The sequence below is a fragment of the Oxyura jamaicensis genome, chromosome 2 (genome assembly GCF_011077185.1).
Source record: "Oxyura jamaicensis isolate SHBP4307 breed ruddy duck chromosome 2, BPBGC_Ojam_1.0, whole genome shotgun sequence".
Taxonomy (NCBI): Eukaryota; Metazoa; Chordata; class Aves; order Anseriformes; family Anatidae; genus Oxyura; species Oxyura jamaicensis.
In genome coordinates this window covers 58170671-58192813 of record NC_048894.1, presented here as the reverse complement: position 1 = coordinate 58192813, position 22143 = coordinate 58170671, and the positions used below count along the sequence as shown (strand labels likewise).

At 40.1% G+C, this 22143-nt stretch overlaps 1 protein-coding gene across 11 annotated transcripts in view; it reads left to right on the top strand.

The window, feature by feature from the left end:
* Positions 1 to 22143, top strand: part of HECW1 (HECT, C2 and WW domain containing E3 ubiquitin protein ligase 1) — a 265618-nt gene that overhangs the window by 88394 nt on the left and 155081 nt on the right. For all 11 annotated transcript variants that reach the window (XM_035316511.1, XM_035316510.1, XM_035316515.1 and 8 more), the window contains one exon: positions 6487 to 6594. In XM_035316511.1, the coding sequence (XP_035172402.1) occupies positions 6487 to 6594 (108 nt within the window). The remainder of the gene's footprint in view (positions 1 to 6486; positions 6595 to 22143) is intronic.

Below are 22143 nucleotides of genomic sequence, written 5' to 3'. Positions count from 1 at the left end.
TATGGGCTGCTGCAGGGAAAGTTAACATCCCAGCCAGACCCAGTACAAACCACTTGTGTACTTAAAGCACATACACAGCTGTTAGATGAAGGACTGAATTTTCAGCACCAATGAAGGATTAGATCCTTGCTTTCTAGAACTCTTCTCCCTAAGAAATTACAGGAGGATGGATGCTGGCTGTAAATTGTGGTATATTCACTGTCCCTTTGTGACGTTAATGTACCTTCACCAAAGATGCTGTGAATTGAGACACTATAAGGCAATGTGTAGTTTAAAATGAGAGGAGCAATTTCTTCAGGCTGAATTTTGCACAAGCTCTGTGCTTATCAAAGCAGTGTTGCATTCACATCTTACTCAAATAAAAAGGAAGCAGAAATTGGCAAATGAATTAACAGTGAATTTTTGATCCACATTAGAGTTGGATCCATAGCTGTTGAGGCAAGTGGAAACATTCCTATTGACTTTTATAACAATAGCCATGATTTGTGATTTTCTACTGTGGTATCTTTGTAAATAAGAATTTTGTCATCAAATTTTATCTCCTTCAAATTATAAATTGGGTGATAAGAGAAGAAACATCAGAAATAGAAAACTTATCCATGGCATACACTTAGGTTATCTTGCAAAATAGTTTTAGTTTATTGATATTCTGTACTTTATAATGCCCCTTGCCTGCAGATTTCCATACAAATTGCAAAACAGATCAACCAGAGCTAGATCTTTTTGTCCAGAAAACAATTTTAAGAGTATTTTCCTGACTACATTCATGTCGTTGTAGTACAGACATACATATTGACCAAAAGCACTTTTAAATTTCAAGCTAAAGCAAATTTGTTCAACTAAAGACTACTAATCATACTGTAACTTCAGCAGTACAGCATTTCTTATTCATAAGGGATGAAGACATGAAGTGTAGCTTCTAGTTTTATGCAATAATTGCATGAAGTTTATAGAAAGCAAGTGTTGTAATATGCAGTGTTAAATCAAATTAATGGTAGATAAGAGACTGTAATACTGTTCCAAGTTCAGGAACCTGTCTGACATCGTGTTACTCTCTCATGTTAGGTATTTGTTTCTTTGAATGTAGCCCAGATTATTCTAAATTCTGTAGTTACTATTCTTGGACAACATGGAAAGATAGATCATATTTATCAGCAAAACGCTGTTTGGGATGGGGCATTGTTTCTTCTTTTCCTCCTGCTTAACCCAAACTGACCAAAAGGGTCTCTCTGCTCATTGCAATTTGTGTGTCAGTCCTTCTGAGGAAGAGGTACCAACTCTGTTTATCCGGGGTAATTTCAGTCAAGCTTTCAATTACCAAGATCCTGTCTGTTTAGTGTAGGCTGCTGACAGAGAATGAAGTTCCTACGGTATTTTTACAGACCTTTTTGAGGGGTGGACTTTATCAACATTTTCCCTAATTCCTCTGAAGAACAGCATGCTTTTTGTCCATTTGTTACTGTCTTCCATTGGAAAGATAGCTTTCTTTGGTGATGGCTCTTTATCTTTCTATAGATAGTGCTTGTAAAGTATGTGGGGATATCTCAGCATGTAAGTGACAGTGCAGAATATTTTCAGTGGTAAATGGCTGTGCTTGGAGGTATTTGGTTCAGTAAGGACAAGCAGTCTGTCAGAATTGCTGCTGGTTCCCAAGCTCTTGCTAATATTTGCCTCTGGAGTGCTTTGGTCCCTCTAGCTGCTTCTCAGGCCCCTGCAGCCCGATGCGTGCTCATTCATCACCTTCCACTTTTTCCTTCAGGGACGTGTGAGGCGCCGGAGGCCAGCTGCCTCTGCTCCTACCCCAGCACAGCTTTGTGGGTCTGCAGCCACTTCTGCTTTGTGTGCTTGAGAGCAGGGCAGGCAGAGAGCACCTTCTGCCAGCTCCCCTGCCAGCCTGACTCAGCTGCCCACGTGGTCCCTGTCTCCAGCTGATGTTCAAAGGGCAGCACATCCCAAATGCTCCTTCACTTGGCAGTTTTCAAAATTAGCTCCCAGTTTTCCATCTGGGGAAATGCAGCCTCAGATCTGAGGGTGACTGCAAAGTGTTTGGTTTTGGTCAAGTGGGCCCAAACCCAGGCTCTGCAGCAGGGATCGCCAGCTAAGCAGAGAGCTAGTGTAAATGTTAAATCTTATTTCAGAAATAGAGGGAGGGAGATGCATTACAATGCTTCATTGGAAAAATGTCAAAAGCCATTAGCTGCTGGCTGAAATATATGAAAGGCAGCAGTGGTAGCTGTGTGCTTCATTTTGTGTAGAGGTGAAATGAAGCATTTTCGCCATTTACCTTAGGGTATTAAGGTACAACATGTTTTTAAGCTCTGTTCCTTTGTTATAGGAATTATTACTAGAAATACAAAGCATTTTTTTTCCTTTGCACATACCTTTTCTCTCTTTAAGGTACTCTATCATCTCTGCACTTATATACAGTGTGTTGTTGATATATATGTATACACACAAGCACATGCATGTATATGCAGTACACAAAACAGCTGTGTATTTCACATGCACAATTTTATTTCTCAATGTGCTACCAATATGACGTCAACCTCTGGGGAATAACAGGTCTGGAGCAGTATCACCTGCCAGCTAAATCAGGTTGATAGCAGGTATTCATACATTCCATCCTCCTGAACAGTTTCAACTACTGCTATTTTTTCCTTGATAGGAAAATAACCTTTATTTCTTCAGAAAGAGGAGATACCTAGCTTTTCAAAAGATACTGGCAGGGCTTACATCTGGTTGTGAGAAGGACCCACATACTGGATTTCTAAGCCATGAGATTTGTAAATATGTTTTATTTGTGTTATACATTTATCTCATCCTTACTCTGATCATTTACACTTCAGTTAACAAGCTTCTTTATTTTGTAAGAGCTAAAAGTAACAGGACCAAGGTTCTGTTTTTTGTTTCTTTTCTTGTAATCTACACAAAATGGGTAGTGTTGGAGAGTAGTACCCAAAAACTGCTGGTCCTCCTTGGGGTGACCTGCGTATTGCAGACTGTGGGAAACTCATCTTAAGACATCCTTTCTACTGCCCAACCCTGTATTTCATCAGTGTCTGCTGTCTGTAAACTGTGAGTGCATGACTAAGTCTGTCTGTATCCCTTGCCTGATATGCTGTGTGACCTGACCTTTTGCTTTGGACACTGCTTTCTTCACACTCCCATCTCCTAGCAAGAGACAGCGTGAAGATGTTACTTGGTGAGAACCGTTGGTTCCATATTTCCCATATTCTCACCTGTCAGCTGTATTTGTAGACCAGCCTGCTTCTTCCTTTCCTTCATTCTCCTTCTACCTTGAACATGTAGATGGAGAGCGGTCTTTTTTCTTTGCTTGCTTTGCCAGGTGTTCTGGCTGTTTCCTACGAAGAGAAGGAGAGGGCTTTCCACAGTCATCCCTGCTGGCTCAGCCTGTAATACAAATGTGATTTGGTTCGGGTATGGGCAGATGCTGACATCTCAGTCAAATTAGAGAGATTGTGTGACACAGAGCTCATACTGCCATTATGCCAGCTGTGGGAAGCAGACAACAACCCATCCAGTGTTCGAGCCAGCTGGCCCCAACAGATAGGACGTATGAATACAGCATTTTAAATCTGATTCTGGGATCTCTTGTGCTGCTAAACTCTGGCCTAAAATGTCTGTGATTTATTAAGCAAAGCCATCCAGTTTAGCCTGGCTAACCCTCCTTAAGCAACACGGTATTTTGTAAACAGTATATCTTGAAAAACAGTAATTATCCATGCATCTTAATCACATGGCAGGTGTTGGAGCATCTCCAGCAGCTTCCAGAGCCTAAATATGACAAATAAACGTCATGAGAGATGAAACTGGAAAGCAGCAAGCCTGAGCTGAGGGATGTCCTCTGTATGCAGTCAGTTTCAAAGCTCCAACTCAGCACAACATTTTAGTGTACACTCACCTCTAAGTATAAAGCATTTTTCTTCTCAGTTCACGTGTTTATATCTCCTTGGGTGTATATAAGTGCTCCTGCTTCCACACAATGATGTGGGTAATACTGGATAATCTGCATCCAGGATGGTCCTTACTAAAATAGTCCAAGATGTATACGTACCTGCCCCTTTGATATGTGATTTTACATTTAAAAGTAGACAATACTACCTCTAAAGAAGAACAAATGAAGAACAGAAATTGTACCAGAGGATTTTACTGCTGAAGGTTTACTACAGGAAAGTACTGTATGAATGTGCTGAAAAATTTCCACTTCTATACAGAGCAGGAAACACAGTTAGTGAAATAATTACTGACAATTAGCAAGTCAGCAAAGGGAAAATGTATTGTAGATAGCACTGCTGTTTATAATTATCCACTGCAATCATTAATGACCTCTTTAAAAGGATTTCCTCTGTAAATCCCTCAAGAGAGTGGCACCAAAGAGTTCCGTGTTGGTAGCCCACTTATCTTTCTCCTTGGAGAGCATAACTATGTAAAACTGAAACAATAACATTGACATTTGCTTGCTGCTTTATTCTTTCAGTGAAAGTGTAGTTTCCTTCAATTTAAAAGTCTAGTCTGTTTAACCTTTGTATATATATAGTTGAATAACACGTTGCTCTTAGAGTGTCTTGACTTTGTCCTTTGAATGCCATTCAGCAGCCTCCTGAAGGCACTGTGCTGGGTTCTGTATGACAGATAAACCTGCCCATTGATACAGACCTCTCTGGCCACATGCCTATTGTTTTTTACTTGTCTTATTTCTGGAGGTCATTTCAATGTCTGTACCAGCGTGGCAAGAGGCACAGCATTCATGGTAGCACCGTGAGCACAGAAACGGCAAGCTCTGTGGCTATGCTGGCTCTGGGCACTGTTTTCATGTCTCTGCACCACATTGTGCTGCTCTATGGCTCCAAGCAGCCTGGTCAGAGCTGGCCTCGTAGTCTGCATAGCTCTGCGGGTTGTCACAGCATCACTCCATCCTTAGACATGGAATCCTTTTGACGTGGTGGCATCATCCTTGTTTTCTGACTGACCTATGCGATAATGAAGTGATGTTTATAGTTGATGTGTTTTAATACTGGATTTGGTGAATCATATTTTTCTTTATTTTTTTTGCATGACCAATGCTTAGTGTAATTGTCTTTGGAACAGAATTGCAGCGCCCACACCGTTCTCAACAGCACGGTTGACTCAGTGTGTTTCTACAAGTCTCTGTCAAAGTTTAAACCACTTTCATTGCTCTCTGGTCGCCATAGGCAGAACTCGGCCTTTGGCTTTGTGCAGATGTGAGATCCATGACACTGAGTAGCAAGGCCATGGCTGGGAGATGTGGCACAGCCAACAGGGCTGCCGCCTCAGCCCTCAGACTGCTCAGCCACCCTGGCCTGTCATAGGCCTCTGCCTCCAATTCCCACTCTCCTCAAATGGTCTGTAAATGTCTATTTTATTTTTGCTGTGCTGATTCCATTTACTGATGATCAAAACCATGCATGCTGTCTTGGTATGGTGGCAATATGTGTGTTTTTGTTGGCTTGGAAGCCAATATAAGCTCCTAAGCGAGGATGGCCCATGGCAGGATCTCACGAGCTCTTCTTTTAGCTGTTGAACGACAGAGGGTCAAGAAGCAGACCCTTGCCCTGAGGCCCAGGTGTGTTTGCTGCCATCTGTACTGGATAAGGCTTGCAGATTTCTCGGGAAAAGAGCTGGTTGAAGCAGTCTAAAATGAAACTTGGAAGCAGACTCAAAATGAATTTGCATGGACTGTCAGAAGGCTGCTTTTCAGACTCACTGCCTTGCCCTAGTGTTATTTACACATAGCCCTTTGCATGCAAGGCGGTTGCTTTCTCAGCGTTCAGCCCGAGGGCTGTCAGCAACTTTTTATAGATTACTCGTGGATCCAGACATCTTTGAAACTCAGCGTGATAGTCTAACAACCTCTAGGTGTCTCAAAATGCTGTGAGTGGACAGCACTTCATCATCAGTCATTTGGTTTTAAAGGCTGAGAGGTGTTTGTGTCTGTGAAGGCACACAGTTAGTGTAATAATTCTTCAAACATAAATATAGTTCACTGTCTACTACCAGAAATAACCCCCTCTGTTATGGTAATAGTGAGTCTAGCACAGATGCATACACACAGCTATTCTCTGATTTTTATTTTTATTTTTTAAAGGGAAGAACTGGTGCAAAGGAGGAGTATTTTTTTTTTTTTTTGGTACCATTTTCTATTCCAGCTAGACAGTTATTTTTAATTAGGAAGAGATTGATCTATGTTAAGCCACATATTTTCATGTTTGAGCATTTTCTAAGGACGTGTCTTTTAAAATTACGTCCAAAAAATCTGCGATTTTAAGAAGCACTGCGGTTATTTAACATATAAATGAGTGAAAAAAAAATGCCTTAGCCTGTGGTGCCAAGCTGTCTAGAAACCATAGCATGTTCTGTAAATCCAAAAACATATTTTTAGTCTGACTCTCTACTTTTTGTGTCGTCATAACAGGCAGTTGATGATACCATTTTCTTTGTTCATAGATGAAGTTTTGTCCGAAAACTTTTTGGACTACAAGAACCGTGGTGTCAATGGCTCTCATCGTGGTCAGATTGTCTGGAAGATTGATGCTAGTTCTTACTTTGTGGAGCGTAAGTATTTTTTCAATTTTACTACAGTACAGTTCTACCATTGCAGAAAGACAATTGAACTGCTCAGGTTGTTCTTATGATGTTCTAATGTCCAATATATCCTTTAGGAAATGCCAAAAATGTTACCATGACTTTAAATGTGTTAAGAGGAACTGAAGTGCTCTATGGAGTAGAAAAACATAGCTTCTACAAGCAAATAAATTTTGTGGATATTGACTTACATATATATATTTAATACAGCTATAAGGAAGTATTTAATCAATTTGCTGTTATTTATACTGTGTCATTAGCAGTGAGCTGCAATGACTTTAATAAAATGTTAAGAATTCTTCTTCTTCTGCACTTTATTATATTTCTATCAAAATACACTGATTTCAAATGAATTGTTCCTCATTGTATTCATGTATTATGCAGGATGTCTGATGCAATGCAGTGTAACCCTTTTTCACCCCTCAATCCTCCCTTAGTGATCAAAATATATAGACACTGAGTTCACTTCTGCAAAGTACTATGTACCCTGTACAGCAAGTTAACAACATTTCCAGACTTCGTCATTCTACGTCCCTGATCAAAGTGAACCTGACCATTGGAGTTCTTCCTCTTTTAAAGTTACCATGTGCTAGTATGAATGGAATTTGTGGTCTCTAAGCTCTCCAGAGAAAACATGAACTTTTCTTTGGAGAAGAGAAATAGCATACTCAAAAGACTGGACTGAGATTTATAGAGAATATCAGTTGTAAAAGAGCTACATTTATCTTTAAGAAGGAGTTAAGTGTGAAGAAGTCTATCAAGCAACAGTTTCACTTTTTCAATTGTAATTCATGTTTTCAGTGATCTACACCAGTCTGCTGGGCAAAGTTTAGAAGTCAGTAGAGGCATATATAAATTGCATGACAGGTGTATCTCTTTACAGCTGTCTGAATTTGAGGGTAATCAAGGGAATCTTTGATATGACCTAAATTCTAAAGGAGTTAGAAAGGATATGAATTATACTTGATTATATTCATCTCTGACTTTGACCTCAAGCATCTGGTATTAGCAAGGTTGCTATGTGCAGACATTTTACAGAAATGCAGTCCTAGAAACAGGTTCTCGCTTCTCAGTATGAAGCTGTTGCTGATTATCTGTAATGCCTAGTGTTAAGTTAAATTGAGAATATTGTTCTAAAGGATTGAAGGGAACTGCTGAATTGTCTACAAGACCTACATGATATGATAAGTCTGTTTACATCATTTATTTAAAAAAAAATACATTGATGGGAAATTGTTTAATATACAAGAACATTGATTTTAGTTATCCTGTTTTTGGACCAGAAATGCATTATAGGATCTAATCTTTAAAGCAATTTGCAGCTGCTGCTTTGAGCTTCAGTTACCAATCTGTGAGACTGATCACACTTCCTTTAAACTGTTAAAAAAGTGTGGGGAGGAGCAGAACAGGGTTTTGAAGATGCCTTAGCATCTCAGATTATTGACAAAAGGTGTGAGTGAAACTGGGCTGCTGTAAGCTTTCTTCCCTAATCCACAGCAGAGGAGAAAGAGGCAATGTGAGAAAGCCTCTTCAGGTGGGCCGTATTTCATTAAAGGCTCAACTATGCAATGAATTATGGCAGATTAATAAGTTGCTCCTGTTAGCTGAGACATAGTAGCTGTTGTTAATTGATTGCACGTACATTCTTCACTTACTTTAATGTGAGAAAACACAGCTTAGCATAGCCATCCCTCACTGACACTTAAAACTAAGTCATACTACACTGTAGTTGGGCAGCTCACGCTTGACGAGTTTTCCTCTTGGTAATTTGTTATGCTGCCATCATTAAGCTTTGAATCTCAGCCCTGAGACTGTGTACCAGTGCACTTGTTGAGGACAAATTATTGCCCTGTCCAAAATTAAAATAGGATAAAATGAAGCAGGCAGTAATAAATAATAGCACATGTAGATAACCTTAGAGCAGCTTGAATATTGAAGTGGGAAGTTAAAGCAGTGAAAAATGTTGATGCATGTGAATCATATTTATGTAAAGGCATATTAGAGGGTTCCTGCTCATTGTTGAGAATTTTACACAGCTTTGTAGTTGATTAAACATTATGTTAAAAACTGCAGCGCTTTCATATACGTCATGTATTTTCTATCCAAAGTCCACTGTGTAGACCACATTCTTTCAGACTTTTTGTATTTTGGACAGAGATTGCATCTGCATGTTTGCAGAGTACATGGATGTGGTAACATTTGCAGGAATCAGAAATCAGTGGTCATTAAAATCAATCTCAGAAATCTATTTTCTTATTCTGAGAGAGCCTGGAGGACAGGACAAGGTTATGTTTATTGGCAATGCAGTATAAAGATTTCTATGTTGGACAAAAGTTAACTTTGATGTGGTATCCTGTCTCCAAAAATGGCCAGTCGTGGAGACCTGGGGAAGTGTATAAAGATAAGCAAGTGTTAGTGACTCTCCTAGCTGGAGTATTCTTTCTATTAATCTGTTGCTAAGGCAATTCCTGAGCTAGGTAGTCTTTTTATGTACTAGTGGTCAAGACACATTTTCAGTAGTGTCACTTTGCAAGGTAAAATAGACTTATTATCAGGCGACCATGGGGATCACCCTGTCCAGCAGCCTCAGAAGTAGTTTTTTTTTCTTTTGCCAACAGGTGGGAACTTCAGTACTTCCCACCATGTGTTTTTCAGCTGTGCTCGAGAAAATTACCATTCAAGTTGCCAGCCACTTGAAGTAAAGAATTTAAAAGACATTTTTGAATGTATGTTTTATTTAATTATTTATTTTTTGAAGAGCTATATGAGTGAACTTGAAAATCACAGGTATTCAAGGCTGGCTGATTTCCAACTGTGAAATTTCCATTAATATGAAAAAAAAAAAAAAAAAAAGAGTTTTAGGAGTGGAGTCAAGTAAATACAGACTCATTTTCTACATTTTAAATCTGTTGGAATATATCATGTGTTTGAAAGTGTTTTGTTCAAAATCCTTAATGTTCCCCAATGGAGATATAATTTCTTTCCTTTATTCATGAAAATTAATAAGGAAATGAAATAAGGTATTCTAACTGTGTAACCTACAGTCATTATAAATAAAACCAGTATTTAGATACTTAACAGAAAACTGACATCTAATCGTTGTAGATACTCAATAGTTTGTGTGCAGTGATCTAGGATCTGGAATAGCAGTAAGTAAAGGCAAAAATTGCTGGAAGGTATTTTCTTCATGGTGGTAGATTATCACAACAGAAATCTTCTATCAGACTTAATTGTAATGACCATTACAGGCAAAAACCATTGACCTGGAGGACCGCGGTAGATGGAAATTGTGCACATGCTGTAACTTTGTTAAAGCAACTAGCAATATTGTGAGAGATCTGTAGACGTGCATCAGCAGTGGAGGACACAAAGAAACACATAGCAAGAAATTGAAACCATTTTTTGTGTAAACTGCACTGCTTATGCTTTTATGAAGCTGAAATTCTGCAATTTCAGATGCTTCTCAGCTGCTTAAGCTGTACTTTCACAATTGCTCAATGTGTTGCCCCTTTTGATACATTCATGGATACTTGTTCAGGTATATTTAAAATCTCACTAGGTTGGGGAAAGCATTCTTGTGTGGTGGGTCCATGGCAATGCCAAATATCTTTCTCTTTTTATTATGTGTTTCTATGTTTTAGGGGCAGTTAGGTAAAGGTGTTGCTTTCAAATTTGCTGATAGCATGGTTTAAGACCACCTACGGAGCCCTCACTTTTCAGAACAAAGATAATTTCTTGAAATATACCCATACAGCCTTTCAGATAACGTAGCCACTTAAAGTTTGTGTTTATTTTGTAGTGATCTAGGTTTTCACCTTGGAAATTACTAATATCTTTCCCAGAGAGGCATATGCCTTTCCACTTTGCATATCACAAAATTGCAATATAATGTTGCCAGACAGATATGTAATTGGTGTGAGCCAGAGAGGGAATTGCTTCCAAATTACAGTATGAATGCAAGCAGAACAGAACTCATCTCCTATTAATACTCAGCAAACAAAAAGCCTTAACAGCTGCAGAGGCAATGTCGTACTGTGGCCAGTTTTGCATTTCTGCAGAAGTCTGGCAATTTTTATTTAGTTAGTTAGTTATTTTTGACAGCCAGAGATAAACAGTAACCATCCCCTGTAAACATGAAATGGTTGGGGTCTGGGGAGAGGAAGGAGGAGGGAAGAAAGCCCGCGTGCCACTAGGGTTGTGTGCTTTGTGTTAAGGCTTGGAGGGCACTGCAGTGAAAGAACCTGCCAATAATGGGTTTTCCAGGAAAGCAAACATGCTCTACTTCATTGGAATTTCTGGCACGCTTTTCAGTGCAAGAAACCGTTCCACTGAGGTGCGATGCAGTGTCTTCCTGTAAGCATAGTATCAAACCATCATATCCTTAAAATGATGAGAAAAGTTTTGACACAATTCAGAATAGCAGTGAAGACAGTCAAATACCAGGGACCTCTGTTAATCTACTAGTCTTCTGTACATTGTTTTACTGTGTGGCAACTAGGAAAACGATTTCCAAGTGCAGAAGCTTATCCAGCAATTGGTTGTTTAAATTTGTTACCATTGTTGCTGCGTTTTTATCAAAGCCAATAGCAAAGACAAATGATAGGCCTTGCAAAGAGCAGAAATTACAGTTAGTTATTCCTGTTGACCTTGAGAACCAGTAGGGATATAATGGTAAAAAAATATGCAACTAAACAAATCAGAGGTATGAGAGATTGTGGTACCTGCAGGTAAAAGGTAGCAAAGGAAAAATAATGTCCTGTGTCACAGTCAATATACGCCATGTATGTGTGCATGTGTGGAATATAAACAGAAAGATGAACCAGAACTGATGTGTAGCCAGCCCTTCCATCTGGGGCTTCCTCTAGAAAATCTGTGTTTAATATTGCTTTAGGCAGACCTAAGGCCACTTTCAAAGCACAAAGAACTGAAGGATGTAGTAGCCTCAAAGGTTTCCAAATAAATAAGACACAGGCATAGCAACAAAAGTTGTAATGAAACTGGAATCGTTGAAAATTGTTCCTTTTTCTGGACAGGCTGTTGACAAATCCAGCCCTTTAAAATAATTTCATGTCTTCATTTTCATTACCCCAGTGTCTCTCAAATCACATACATTTCCCTGCTGAAAGCGTGTATGAAGGAAGAAAATGGAGATAAGGCCATTGGAAGTCCATCCTGCTGTGCCTTTGAGCAAATCAGAACATGCGGCATGACTTCAGCTTTCAGGAACCCACAGATGGTGAAACTGGAAAACTATGCAACAGAACAGTGTCAGAGAAAAACAAACCAAACCCAAAACAAGCAACAACAGTAAAAAACAGATATGAAGCAACAAAAGAGGCGTGTGTCCAAAAAGGCACATTTACTGCTTGCATCTCTCCCTGCCACACTTACTAGTCTTATTGGTGCCTTTTGGTTGTCTTCTACCTTACACACACATAGCACTTCAGCTTTGTGCCAGGCTTAGCTTCAGGAGAGGCGAACAGTCTGATTCTCTTTCCCAGTTCAGAGCTGTCGTGGTTCCTTAAGAACCCTTTCCTTTGGATCCTTTGCTGAACCTTTAATCTTTGCCATCATTTCATTTTCTGTTGTTTTTCATCTTACAAAGTCTTTCTGTGCCAGGACTGTAGCTAGCAGCCTGCCATGAACGAAAGCAGGTCAATCCATACAAGATATTAGACAGCGATTTTTTGGCTTCCTGCGTGACTGAACTGTGGTAGCTTAACTGTGAGACTTGTCTGCAAATCAGAGTTTTCTCCATCTTTCTGTCTCTTTGCCAAACTTATTTTGTCTCTTGGTATGTTCTGTTTGTACTGCAGAGCCCGGTGCTGTTTGTTTATTTGTTCCCGCACAGGGAAGTGGACACTTTGTGTTGCAGCACGTGTGCTTGGTGACTCCATGTTGGGACAGCCTGGCTGGTCCTCATGCTGCCTGCTCTCTGCTTTTCATGGCACCACTGAAAGAAATTACAAAATCTTTACGTGCACAAAGCTCAGACTGATGTGAGAGCTCAGATATGCTGGCAGTAGGAATTTTGGAAAGTTCTTTCAAGATGAACTGGAAAGCTTTAAATGAGAAGAAATGCTTGATCCTAGGCATGCTGAAGGTAAAGCAAGTCTTTCTTCACTGAGCTGTAGTTCCCAGCCACAGAGACCACAGCTTTCTGTCTTAGCCACTTAACCCTAAACAAGCATGGCCATTGTATCAGTGCATCAAAGACTGAACATCTTGTAGTTCTCAAGGCAATGGTGAAGAACAGCAGTAACATTTAACCAAAGTTTTAGTGCTAATTGCACTGAACCTTGGAGCATTGGGGACTTGGCGTGGACCAACAGATCTATTCTCATTTGTTAACTTTCAGATTTGTATTATTTTTGTTGTTGTTGCTTTTGTGTGTTTGTTGTTGTTTGTTTGTTTGTTTAATACAGTAATGTCTGGTGTCTTCTGTGCACAGCAGATCTTCATTCTTTTCTATGTACTAAGGCAGTTCCTCTTCTAAAGAGCTAAGACCAGTTTTTTGAAGGTACTAGGTTCAGTGCTAACATTTGATAGTTAGGTTTGAAAGCTGAGATTGGGAAGATAGATTTAAAGTTGAGGGATGGAAACAGAGGCACAGAGTGAAGGAAGTGACTTGTAGTGCATGGGTTACAACTGCAGATAAGACTTGAGTTTCCTTGCTCCCTGCATAGTGTCTCATCTGGTATTTTAGGCTGTCTGTAGTCTGTTTGCAGTCTGCACTATTGGGAATTGGTTAAAAGTTGTACTCTGAAAAGAAGCATTTCATACTGCACAGTGCATTTCTCTTCCTTTTGTTCTTTAAGAAACAGACCTTCTGAAAGCTCTTCTGCTGTAAAGAGTGGAGAGGCTTTCTGCAGGACTATTATGTCTTTATCAAAGTTGTATGCTCAGGCTTATGCCTGAGAAAAGGTGGTGCTGAAAGAATCAGGATTTTTCCACTCTTTTCTGCTTCATCTTTTTTAAAGCCAGCTGTGGATATTCTGGTTCAGCTTGTTTTCTTTCCCAGATGTTGTCAGGTCGAGCAACAGCAGTAGCTTCCTTCACAGTCCACCACCCCAGGTCTTGCCTGACTGACCCTCTACCTACAACAAAGATTTGTCAAGTCGCTTCACTCACTAAACATAAGACTGACACAGCAGGTTACAGCCTTGTTATTCCCTTGCAGCTTGTCTTGTCTCATAAGCAGGCAGAAGGATGCTGTCATCTCGGAGCTGCCAGGTGATCCCATATTCTGGACACACAGACAGTAAGGTCCACCACCAGCTCAACCTGGCATGTTGTCACCCAGACTGGAAGAACAGTGCGGACTGGGATGACTGAATCCCAGCTGCAAGCTAATGCAAAGTGTTACCTGAGGTACCAGATGTGCCTCCTGCTGTGAGGTTCAACACCACATGATTTCAGTCAGACCTTGGGTAGAAGGTCATTGACAATAAGGGGGGAAAGTACAGCCCTTTCCTGTTCTCTTCTCCTTCATTTATCCCCGTGTTTTCTTCATGAGGAGACTGAAAAGAGGCTGTGCACTCCTTGCAACAGTTCCCGCTGGAAGCTGTCAGGAGCTGGGAATGCCCTGGCCCTTCCATGTCCCTGTGTAAAAATTTGTGGGCAGATGTAAGCTTGGATCAGATCTACTGCACTACCTCTGGTCAGATCCCACTGAAGGTATTGGATAGGGCCTACATCCTTAAGCACTTGTGTGCTTAAGTCCTTAAGCACTTGTAGAGTTGTTTCTTGGTTATATGGTTGTTCTCCAGAATAGAATAATTTAAGAGGAAGCCATCAAACCACTCAGGACCTGGCATTATGCCACAGGAAATAATACATGCTCATTTGGGGTCTTCAGGAGTCTATCTGTAAGTGCCAAATTTTGAAAATAGTGATTCACATCCATGTTTGTTTTGCTCTTCAAATCACATAAAGCACATCGGCAATATGCTCAGACACCTTGTACTTGCTGTATATTCAGAACTCTTGTGCGTGCAGAGCATTTTCTCTTTTCACTTTGGTGTCATTCAGGGAAGTACTTGAGGAAATGAAGAGAGATACTTGAAATCCAGTAGTGTGGCTAGTAGCTGTATTGTTCTCATCCATTGTCTGAAAAATGCACGAACAGACACTGCTTTAATTCTTTGAACTTCGCATGTTAGTATTCTGCACAATGGGTGCTGAAGTCATATAATAATTTATTTTAATGGATCAGTATAACTTAGATAATGTTTTGTGATTGATAATCTTTCTGCTGCTGACAGCAAGAGATTACAATGTCATCTCTAATTCATGAATCAGTCTTTGCCACAGTGAAATACTACTGGCAGGTCTCTTTTGGATGGTGCTGTCTAGGGAGTTGGTAGAATTGCCCTGGAAGATTGATTCCCTCTCTCTTGCATAGGGGCCCTATGCTCTTGCCTTGAATATTTCCATTCGGCACATTTCTGAAGCTGCTACAAGCCAATAAATCCCCACTGAGATCAGAAAGAACTGCTTGCATTTGGTGCCCGTGTGCCATCAGGCCCAGCCCATTTTGTGTGCAGCCATGTACAGAGAGCCTAGGTGCAGATTTTGGCACAAGTGGTTTTATCTTTGTAGAAAAACAGAAATGAGATTCATGTAGAAGATTAAGACAGTGGAAATGGGAAGCAACTGTGGTTGGAGGGGTTATCAGCACATGAATGAAAAGGTCATATTTACTCCGCTAGAGTGCTGAGATGCCAAGCCTTGTTTCAGTAATTTTCTTACTAATTACAATAAATAAATAGACAAACACACACTTTATCCATGTTTTTAAAATTAAGGATGTAAGTTCAGTTCATGGATGTCCAATATTTCAGGAGACAAGGAGTCTGTCTTGTTGGTGTAAGGTCTCAGTGCCATTGAACCTGAACATTCTTGATTTTGGAGGGCACAGGAACCCCAGAGTTGGGAGACTGAGTATAAAGGGTAAGCTGCATCAAGGGCTTGCCTGAGAGAGCCAACTCAGCAGGCTGCTTATTGACCGAGTCCATGACTAGTTTAAGGGCCTGAAAAAATAGATCAGTGTCAGTAATTTACCGTTTACAATTTTGGAGGATTTTATGGATTTCTTGGTAATCCTGTTAAATTTTGCTATGAAAGTAATTCATCAAAACAGAGCTCTGAGTGTGTGCATTAAAGACAACATTTTTCTTGGTTTATGGAAGCAGTGAATTTTCTTCCCATCTGCTGCAAGGCTCTTTTATACTTTTCTGCAATGGTAAAGCATGTGAAGGACTCTTTTCAAATGTCTGGTATGGCACAGGAAAATCTCAGTATAAAGGGGGATAAATCCCTTCATGTAATACAGAAATTTGGTTGTAACCCTGCTGTCTAGTTTGGGCCAGCCACTTGAGTCCCTTATGCCTTATAGTGGTTATGGCAACATTTATCCAATGTATTTGACCTTCCACAAGGCTTTTACCTGTTTCAAGAAAGCAGAATTATCCCTGTGGTGTACATCTGTAGTAAATCATCAGGTTTATAAAAAAGAGCATAAAGGATGCAGAGAGCCTTTTGATATTTCCCTTTTCTTTATAACTAGTCAGTAAATCTAGCCCTGTCATTGTCTTAGTCCTGGTCCAGGATTTCCTGCTATGGGACTCCTAGATATCAAGAGCACTTTTTCTATCCAGAATAGACTTATTCTGAGAGCAGGAGGTCAGCAGGGATAAATTAATATCTCCCTACAGGGTCTGAACACTTCTGCACAGCAGAACCGTCTTTCTGCAATGTCTTTAATATTGGTAATAGGATCTTGAGAGCCTCAGAAGAATTGGGTTTTATACTTCCAAGCTATTCTCTAACCCTTTCAATACTTCATACGTTAACCTTACCCCATTAATAGCAGGTGTAATTTCCTCCCATATCTCAGTGCTAATAGTTTTTATATTAAAAATAACTTGAAATAGATACTTTTTCTGTAATTGTTTCTTAATCAAATCTCCATAATGATGCTTTTTTTGTCCTTCCCCTTTCATTAAATTATCTATGCTGATTTCATTATGCATCCTCTCTTTAAAAGATGTCCTGCCGATGGATTTTTTTTTCAAGCCTCCTTTATCAAAAGCAGCTGCTACAGTGAAACCTTTAAGGGCAGGCAGCAGCATTTATTCCAGACCCTTCTCCCTGGTGGTGGGGTCTGTGCATCTGCCAGGTACTTGCTCACCTCTGAGATGGTAGGAAGCAGAGGCATAGGGAGGTGATGTGTTTACTTACCTGGGACGAGCTGTCATGGCTCACTTGCAGCTCTAGAATCATCCCTGAGAATAAGAGCTACAGGTCTGATGCCTTCTCATCATCCACTCAGGGAACATTTTAAGGCAGCTTTATGTGATCAGATTGCATGTACTGATTATCTTGATTCCTTTTACTGATTTCTTCAAGAAAGCTGTGAATGCAGTCATAGGATAACCTTGGGAGGAAGGCATCTCTGGGGATTCAACTCTCTGCTCAAAGCAAGTCCAGTTAGAGCAGGTTGCTCAAGACCATTTCCCAGTGAAGTTTTGAATAAATTCAAGGGTGGAGTTTCCTTCCAGGCAACCTTTTTCAGTGTTTACTACCCTCATAGTGGAACAATTCTTATTTCATTTTCAAAGATGGCCTTTCTCTGTCTCTAAGTTTTATTGATTCATTCTTTTTGCGTGGTTTGGGTGCTTTACAAGTTCAACAATGATTGCCATCCTTTGGAAAAAGAAAAAATAATGAGAAATAACGTAAAAAAATACCAGGGGATATAATAATTATAAATAAAACACACGATATCACGTATAGAGTTTAAAAATAAAAGTCATTTATTTGCATCATGAGAAACAAAATAGATTTGGGTTATGAAGCAAAGTGCTGCTGTGTTACAAGCAGGAGGTGAAGCTGGGGATAGAAATAAGATGGGGGACACACATTTCAGAGTTTAAGCTGTGGATATTGTAACTTGCCAGCAATGTTCACCCAGAAAGAGACTTCTGAACGGCAGAAGTAGAAAATGTGGGAAGTGCAAACACAAAGAGAAAATGCAGTCTGTGTAAAAGTATAATCTTTTTTGTAGTAGATGAACACTGGGGAGTTTTCCCAGGCAACTCATGATAAGGGTTCTCGCTTCCTGAGGGTCCCCCTAAACTCAGCAGGCAGAACAGCTGGGGAAGTTGCTTTTGTGAAGTGAAGGTCTCATGTGCATCTCTTTCTCCTGCCTCTGGCTTCAAAAATCAATCTGCATGCCCTGAAGTATCTTAATGCTGCAGTTGTCCAGCACAGACCTCACAGGTTTACATTAGATGACTGCATTTCTGCTTCTCCTTCTCTGTTCGCATAGAATAAGTCTACAGGTGGAAACACATCAGGATGCATCAGGGCCTTGTAGAGATTTTAGCGTCTCGGTTTGTCTCCCTACTAACTTGCTGTTTGTCCAAGCTACTGAACAGCACTTCCTGGGAGCGACATCACTTTATAACCTGAATTACTCCAGAGATACCTGGAACTAGCACAAGCTGATATGTGATGATCCCCTTGGATTGTCAGGCAGCACTTTGAACAGCAGTTACCACACCAAAAAGTAATGTGCCTACAATGTGTTAGATTGTCCTGTCCATTTAATTGCTACAAAGGTATAAGGGTGAAAGAATATTTCTTCAAGACAGAATACAAATGCATTGTTAAGATTTTGTTTTGCAGCAAGGAATTCTCTGTAGCTGCTCCTGTATAGTAGCTAAAATTGGTTTCGGACCTCTTCGCCTCTACAGTCTATGTTAAACTAGACAGCTCTAACATTTTCCTGTGCCTGTTGATAAAGGTGTTTGCCTGAGGTGGAATGGGCCAGCCCTGCTCACTTACAAAACACTGATTGCTTCTTTCTTTTTACCGTGGCATTTCATGGTCATATAGCAAGATGGGACTTTTTCTTTCTCTGAGTTTGCCTAGGATTTCTTGATTTACATATGTAAATATGTGGTATTCTGTAAGTAGCATAATTCTGGATTCAGGCTCTGTTCAGGGACAACCACAGCAGAATCACCAGTGCTATTTAAGACATTGCTGTCCCTCTGTTGTCTGTGCTGCCTCTCTGCTAGAAGCAATCTTTCACCACCACACGATTTTTAGAGGGACCATTTGATTTCTTGTTATCCCCTGCAGCAATCCACGTAGTTTAGATTATCGTCAGGTGCAATTTCTAAAATCCTCTGCCTGTTACCAGGCTAGCTAATGTAAGCAAACGTTTGGGGCTGAATAGGCTCGGGTCACCTAGAGTCTTCAAGTTTGTGGGGCTCAGGTGTGGGCTTGCACTCAGCTGAAAGCCAGTAAGTGTTTTTGCTGATCACATCCTAGTGCAGAGGGAATCTTCACGTGGGCTCAAACTACTTTTTTTCTGTTTGGATTTCACTCTAACTTTTGATGGAAAGCAGATCAAACTTGCCAAAGGAAAGCTGAGTCACAGCTATGTTGATTTCCCTGACTGAAAAGGAGGTGGCAGTCAAGCAGATCAACCAGGTTTGCCATGATCTCTACCTCCAAAGGCAAAGGATTGCCAGGTGGAGTCAATCCAAACTAAAAGCCTAGTATAAAGCTTTATTTGGGAAACTTAGGCCAATTTTCGTCCTTCTTACAAAAAGATTGATAGAAAGTCTCATTACTGTTTGTAAAATCTTCCTTTTACTTGGTCAGTATCACAGCAGAGCCCTTTAACTCATGTCCTGCACTGTACATTTTTTACTACACTGTCAGTGACAGTTTTGTCTGGCAAGGGCATGAAGATTAAACCAGTGTTGATTACAGAGTCAAGTGTGTCTTTTGAGGGCTGTGAGCAGCCTCTGGAAGGGGCTTCCAGTTGTCCTCTGGAACATCTCTTTCAAAGCAGCCAATCTTTAGTTGTATCAAAACACCTCACTAGGCTCAAAATAGGGAGAAGTGTGACAGTGCATAGTGTAATGATTGACGTCTGTATCTTTCAGTGGGGTTTGAGCAAACTTACATCATGTTGCAACTGGAACAGGCTTAAGAAGGGCATAAATTAAATGCGAGAAGGCACTCGTCCTTGCAGAGCAGCTCTCTGGACAGCAGGATCTGAAGTGCTCCGCTATTTAGGGACTGAAATTCCTTTCCTACTGCAGTCGAGAGAGGTAGCTGTTAATTTAAACAGGATAAGGACTTCACCCCAAAGTGTCAGAATTTGCAGTTTTTAAATTATTAACTCTGCCCCTGGTATATATTCATTGATAAGCATGAAAATTTGATATAATTCCCTTTTTCTCTTTGCACTTTTACAACAAGGAAAAATAACCTAATAAATTGTTTCTGGGACAAAATTTTCTATGGTGGTTTAAAGCCAGTGTGCGGGTGCTTTGTGACTCAGCTGTGAAACCCTGAAAACTGGGTTAATAATGAACCTTCTGACACAGCCTTAACAGTAGCACTGCTACCAGGCATCTCTGTAATTACTGCTTCTCTTCAAAGTCTGCTGAGCTTCTACGATAGATTTAAAAATCTCATATTGTGATTTTTTTGTTAGAAAATGACTCAGTGGAAACCTTTTAAATGTATATAATATGTGCAAAGATAAAATCCCTGCTTTTGAACCAGCCCATTTAGGTTTTGTGCAGTTTGGAAAATAGAATCAGGGTTTGCTTTAGCAGATCTATTTCTTTTTGCAAATTTCATATATTTGTTGCATTTAAGATGCAATGAAATGCTAAATAATATCTCTATGACATACACAAACGATTTAGCTGACCTATGCATATTATGTGCTGTGGAGTATAAATCCATTTGGTAGCCCATTTTTTTCTTTACCTAGATATTTTTAAACAGAAATAGCACAGGAGCTTTAGAAATATTTTAGAGAAGGGCAGCAGGACTGAGTGACGTGGAGATGTGAAGGGAACAGATTACAGCTCAGGGGAATATTTCTTTTGGAAGTAAAATACGAGGAGGTAGGTGTGGTCTTCAGCCACTGAAATCAGTCAGAGTTTTTCTGTTGGTTTTAACAAGAGATGAATCAGGCTTTCAGCAGATGGTATGCAAGAACCACATAGTTCAAATGCAAGATTGTGTTTAAAAGGATAAGTTAAAAAAATGTAAGCATTTTTTTTCTTCCCATGGACTAAAAATTATTTAGTCCTTCAAAACACTTCCATTTTGGAAGCTGCAGCTTGTCAAGGCTGACAAAATTCCTGTACACTGGCAGCTGACTCAGGTAGTATCTACCAGCCCTGTTTGTGGTAGGTATGTTCTACAACGTCACAAGAAGGTGGAAAAATGAACGAGCAAAACTATCAAGCAACAATATTAGAAATACGTTTACCTATTCTGTAGTTTCAGTGTGGCAGCCTGCAGCTGGATGTCTGCAGCAGCATTGTATGAGTGCACCACATACATACGATTTCTCTGACACACCAACTTGACACTGTTGAAATACACATCTTATGCTGGCCTTTTGTGAGCAGGTAAATCTGTGTATCTTCAGAGCCTATATGAGACTTTGAGTCTGGAATGTACATGTGCAAGTAAAGGACCTCTTTTTGAAACACAGTAGGATACACGTCATGTGTGTGAACAAATACAAATCCATTAGTTGGAGATGATGTCAGTTCACAGCAGCTGAGGGTTCAATTATTTGATTTTCAGACTAAAATTCCTGGAAGTAGTATAGGAAAAAGCGTGCAAGCCAGTCTATTGCAAACCCATCCTGGAACCCATCCTCTCCTTTTAGAATTGAAAAGTTAAAGTCAGGACAGCTTGCTCCTCTCCTGTGTTCTCAAAACTTCATTCCTGGCTCTCTTTGATACCCTTTCTCTTTCTGCTTTCAACACTGTTAAAAAAGACATGTTTTATGGTGATGGTTAATAAGAAAAATTACTTTAAAAACAAACAAACAAAGAAACTTGCTGTATTTTTTATAGATTCTTTTTGACCTTGTGAATGAACTGAATGTTACCTGCATATTTATTTGTATGACTTGGGCAGTGTGAGTTGTATTTTAAAATATTCAAGCTACAGAATTGTGATGATTGGACGGGCAGTGGCACAGGCACGTGTTTGAGCATCTCAGCAAATGGAATTGGCTCCAAGGGGCTACGTGCAGCTTCTAAAAGCAGGGAACAATTCCCCTGAGCCTGGTGAAACCCCACCAGAAGGTCTAAAGGAATCATTTGGTTAATGAATCTGCAGTACGTTATGTATTTGTGCCTGTTATTGTTATAATTGCATTAATTTTAAATGAGTTTTCATGCTAAAAGAGCTGTCCTCCCGCAGAGATAGCCCTTTCCCTCCCATCGCTCTCTATGTGCGTGCCAGCCCATCGGCACCTCCAGCCAGCCAGTTAGACCAGTAACTTTCAGGCTCACTTCTTTGTGGCTTCAGGACTGGATGCCGTGCTCTCTCAGTGGGATTCCCAGTACAGGGAGTGACAGGGTTACAGCCTGGGAATTTCTGAAGTACAAAGCTAGCTGTGATTTAAGAGAAAATAGGTGTAGGACATATCTGAACATACACATGCTTTGAAAGAAA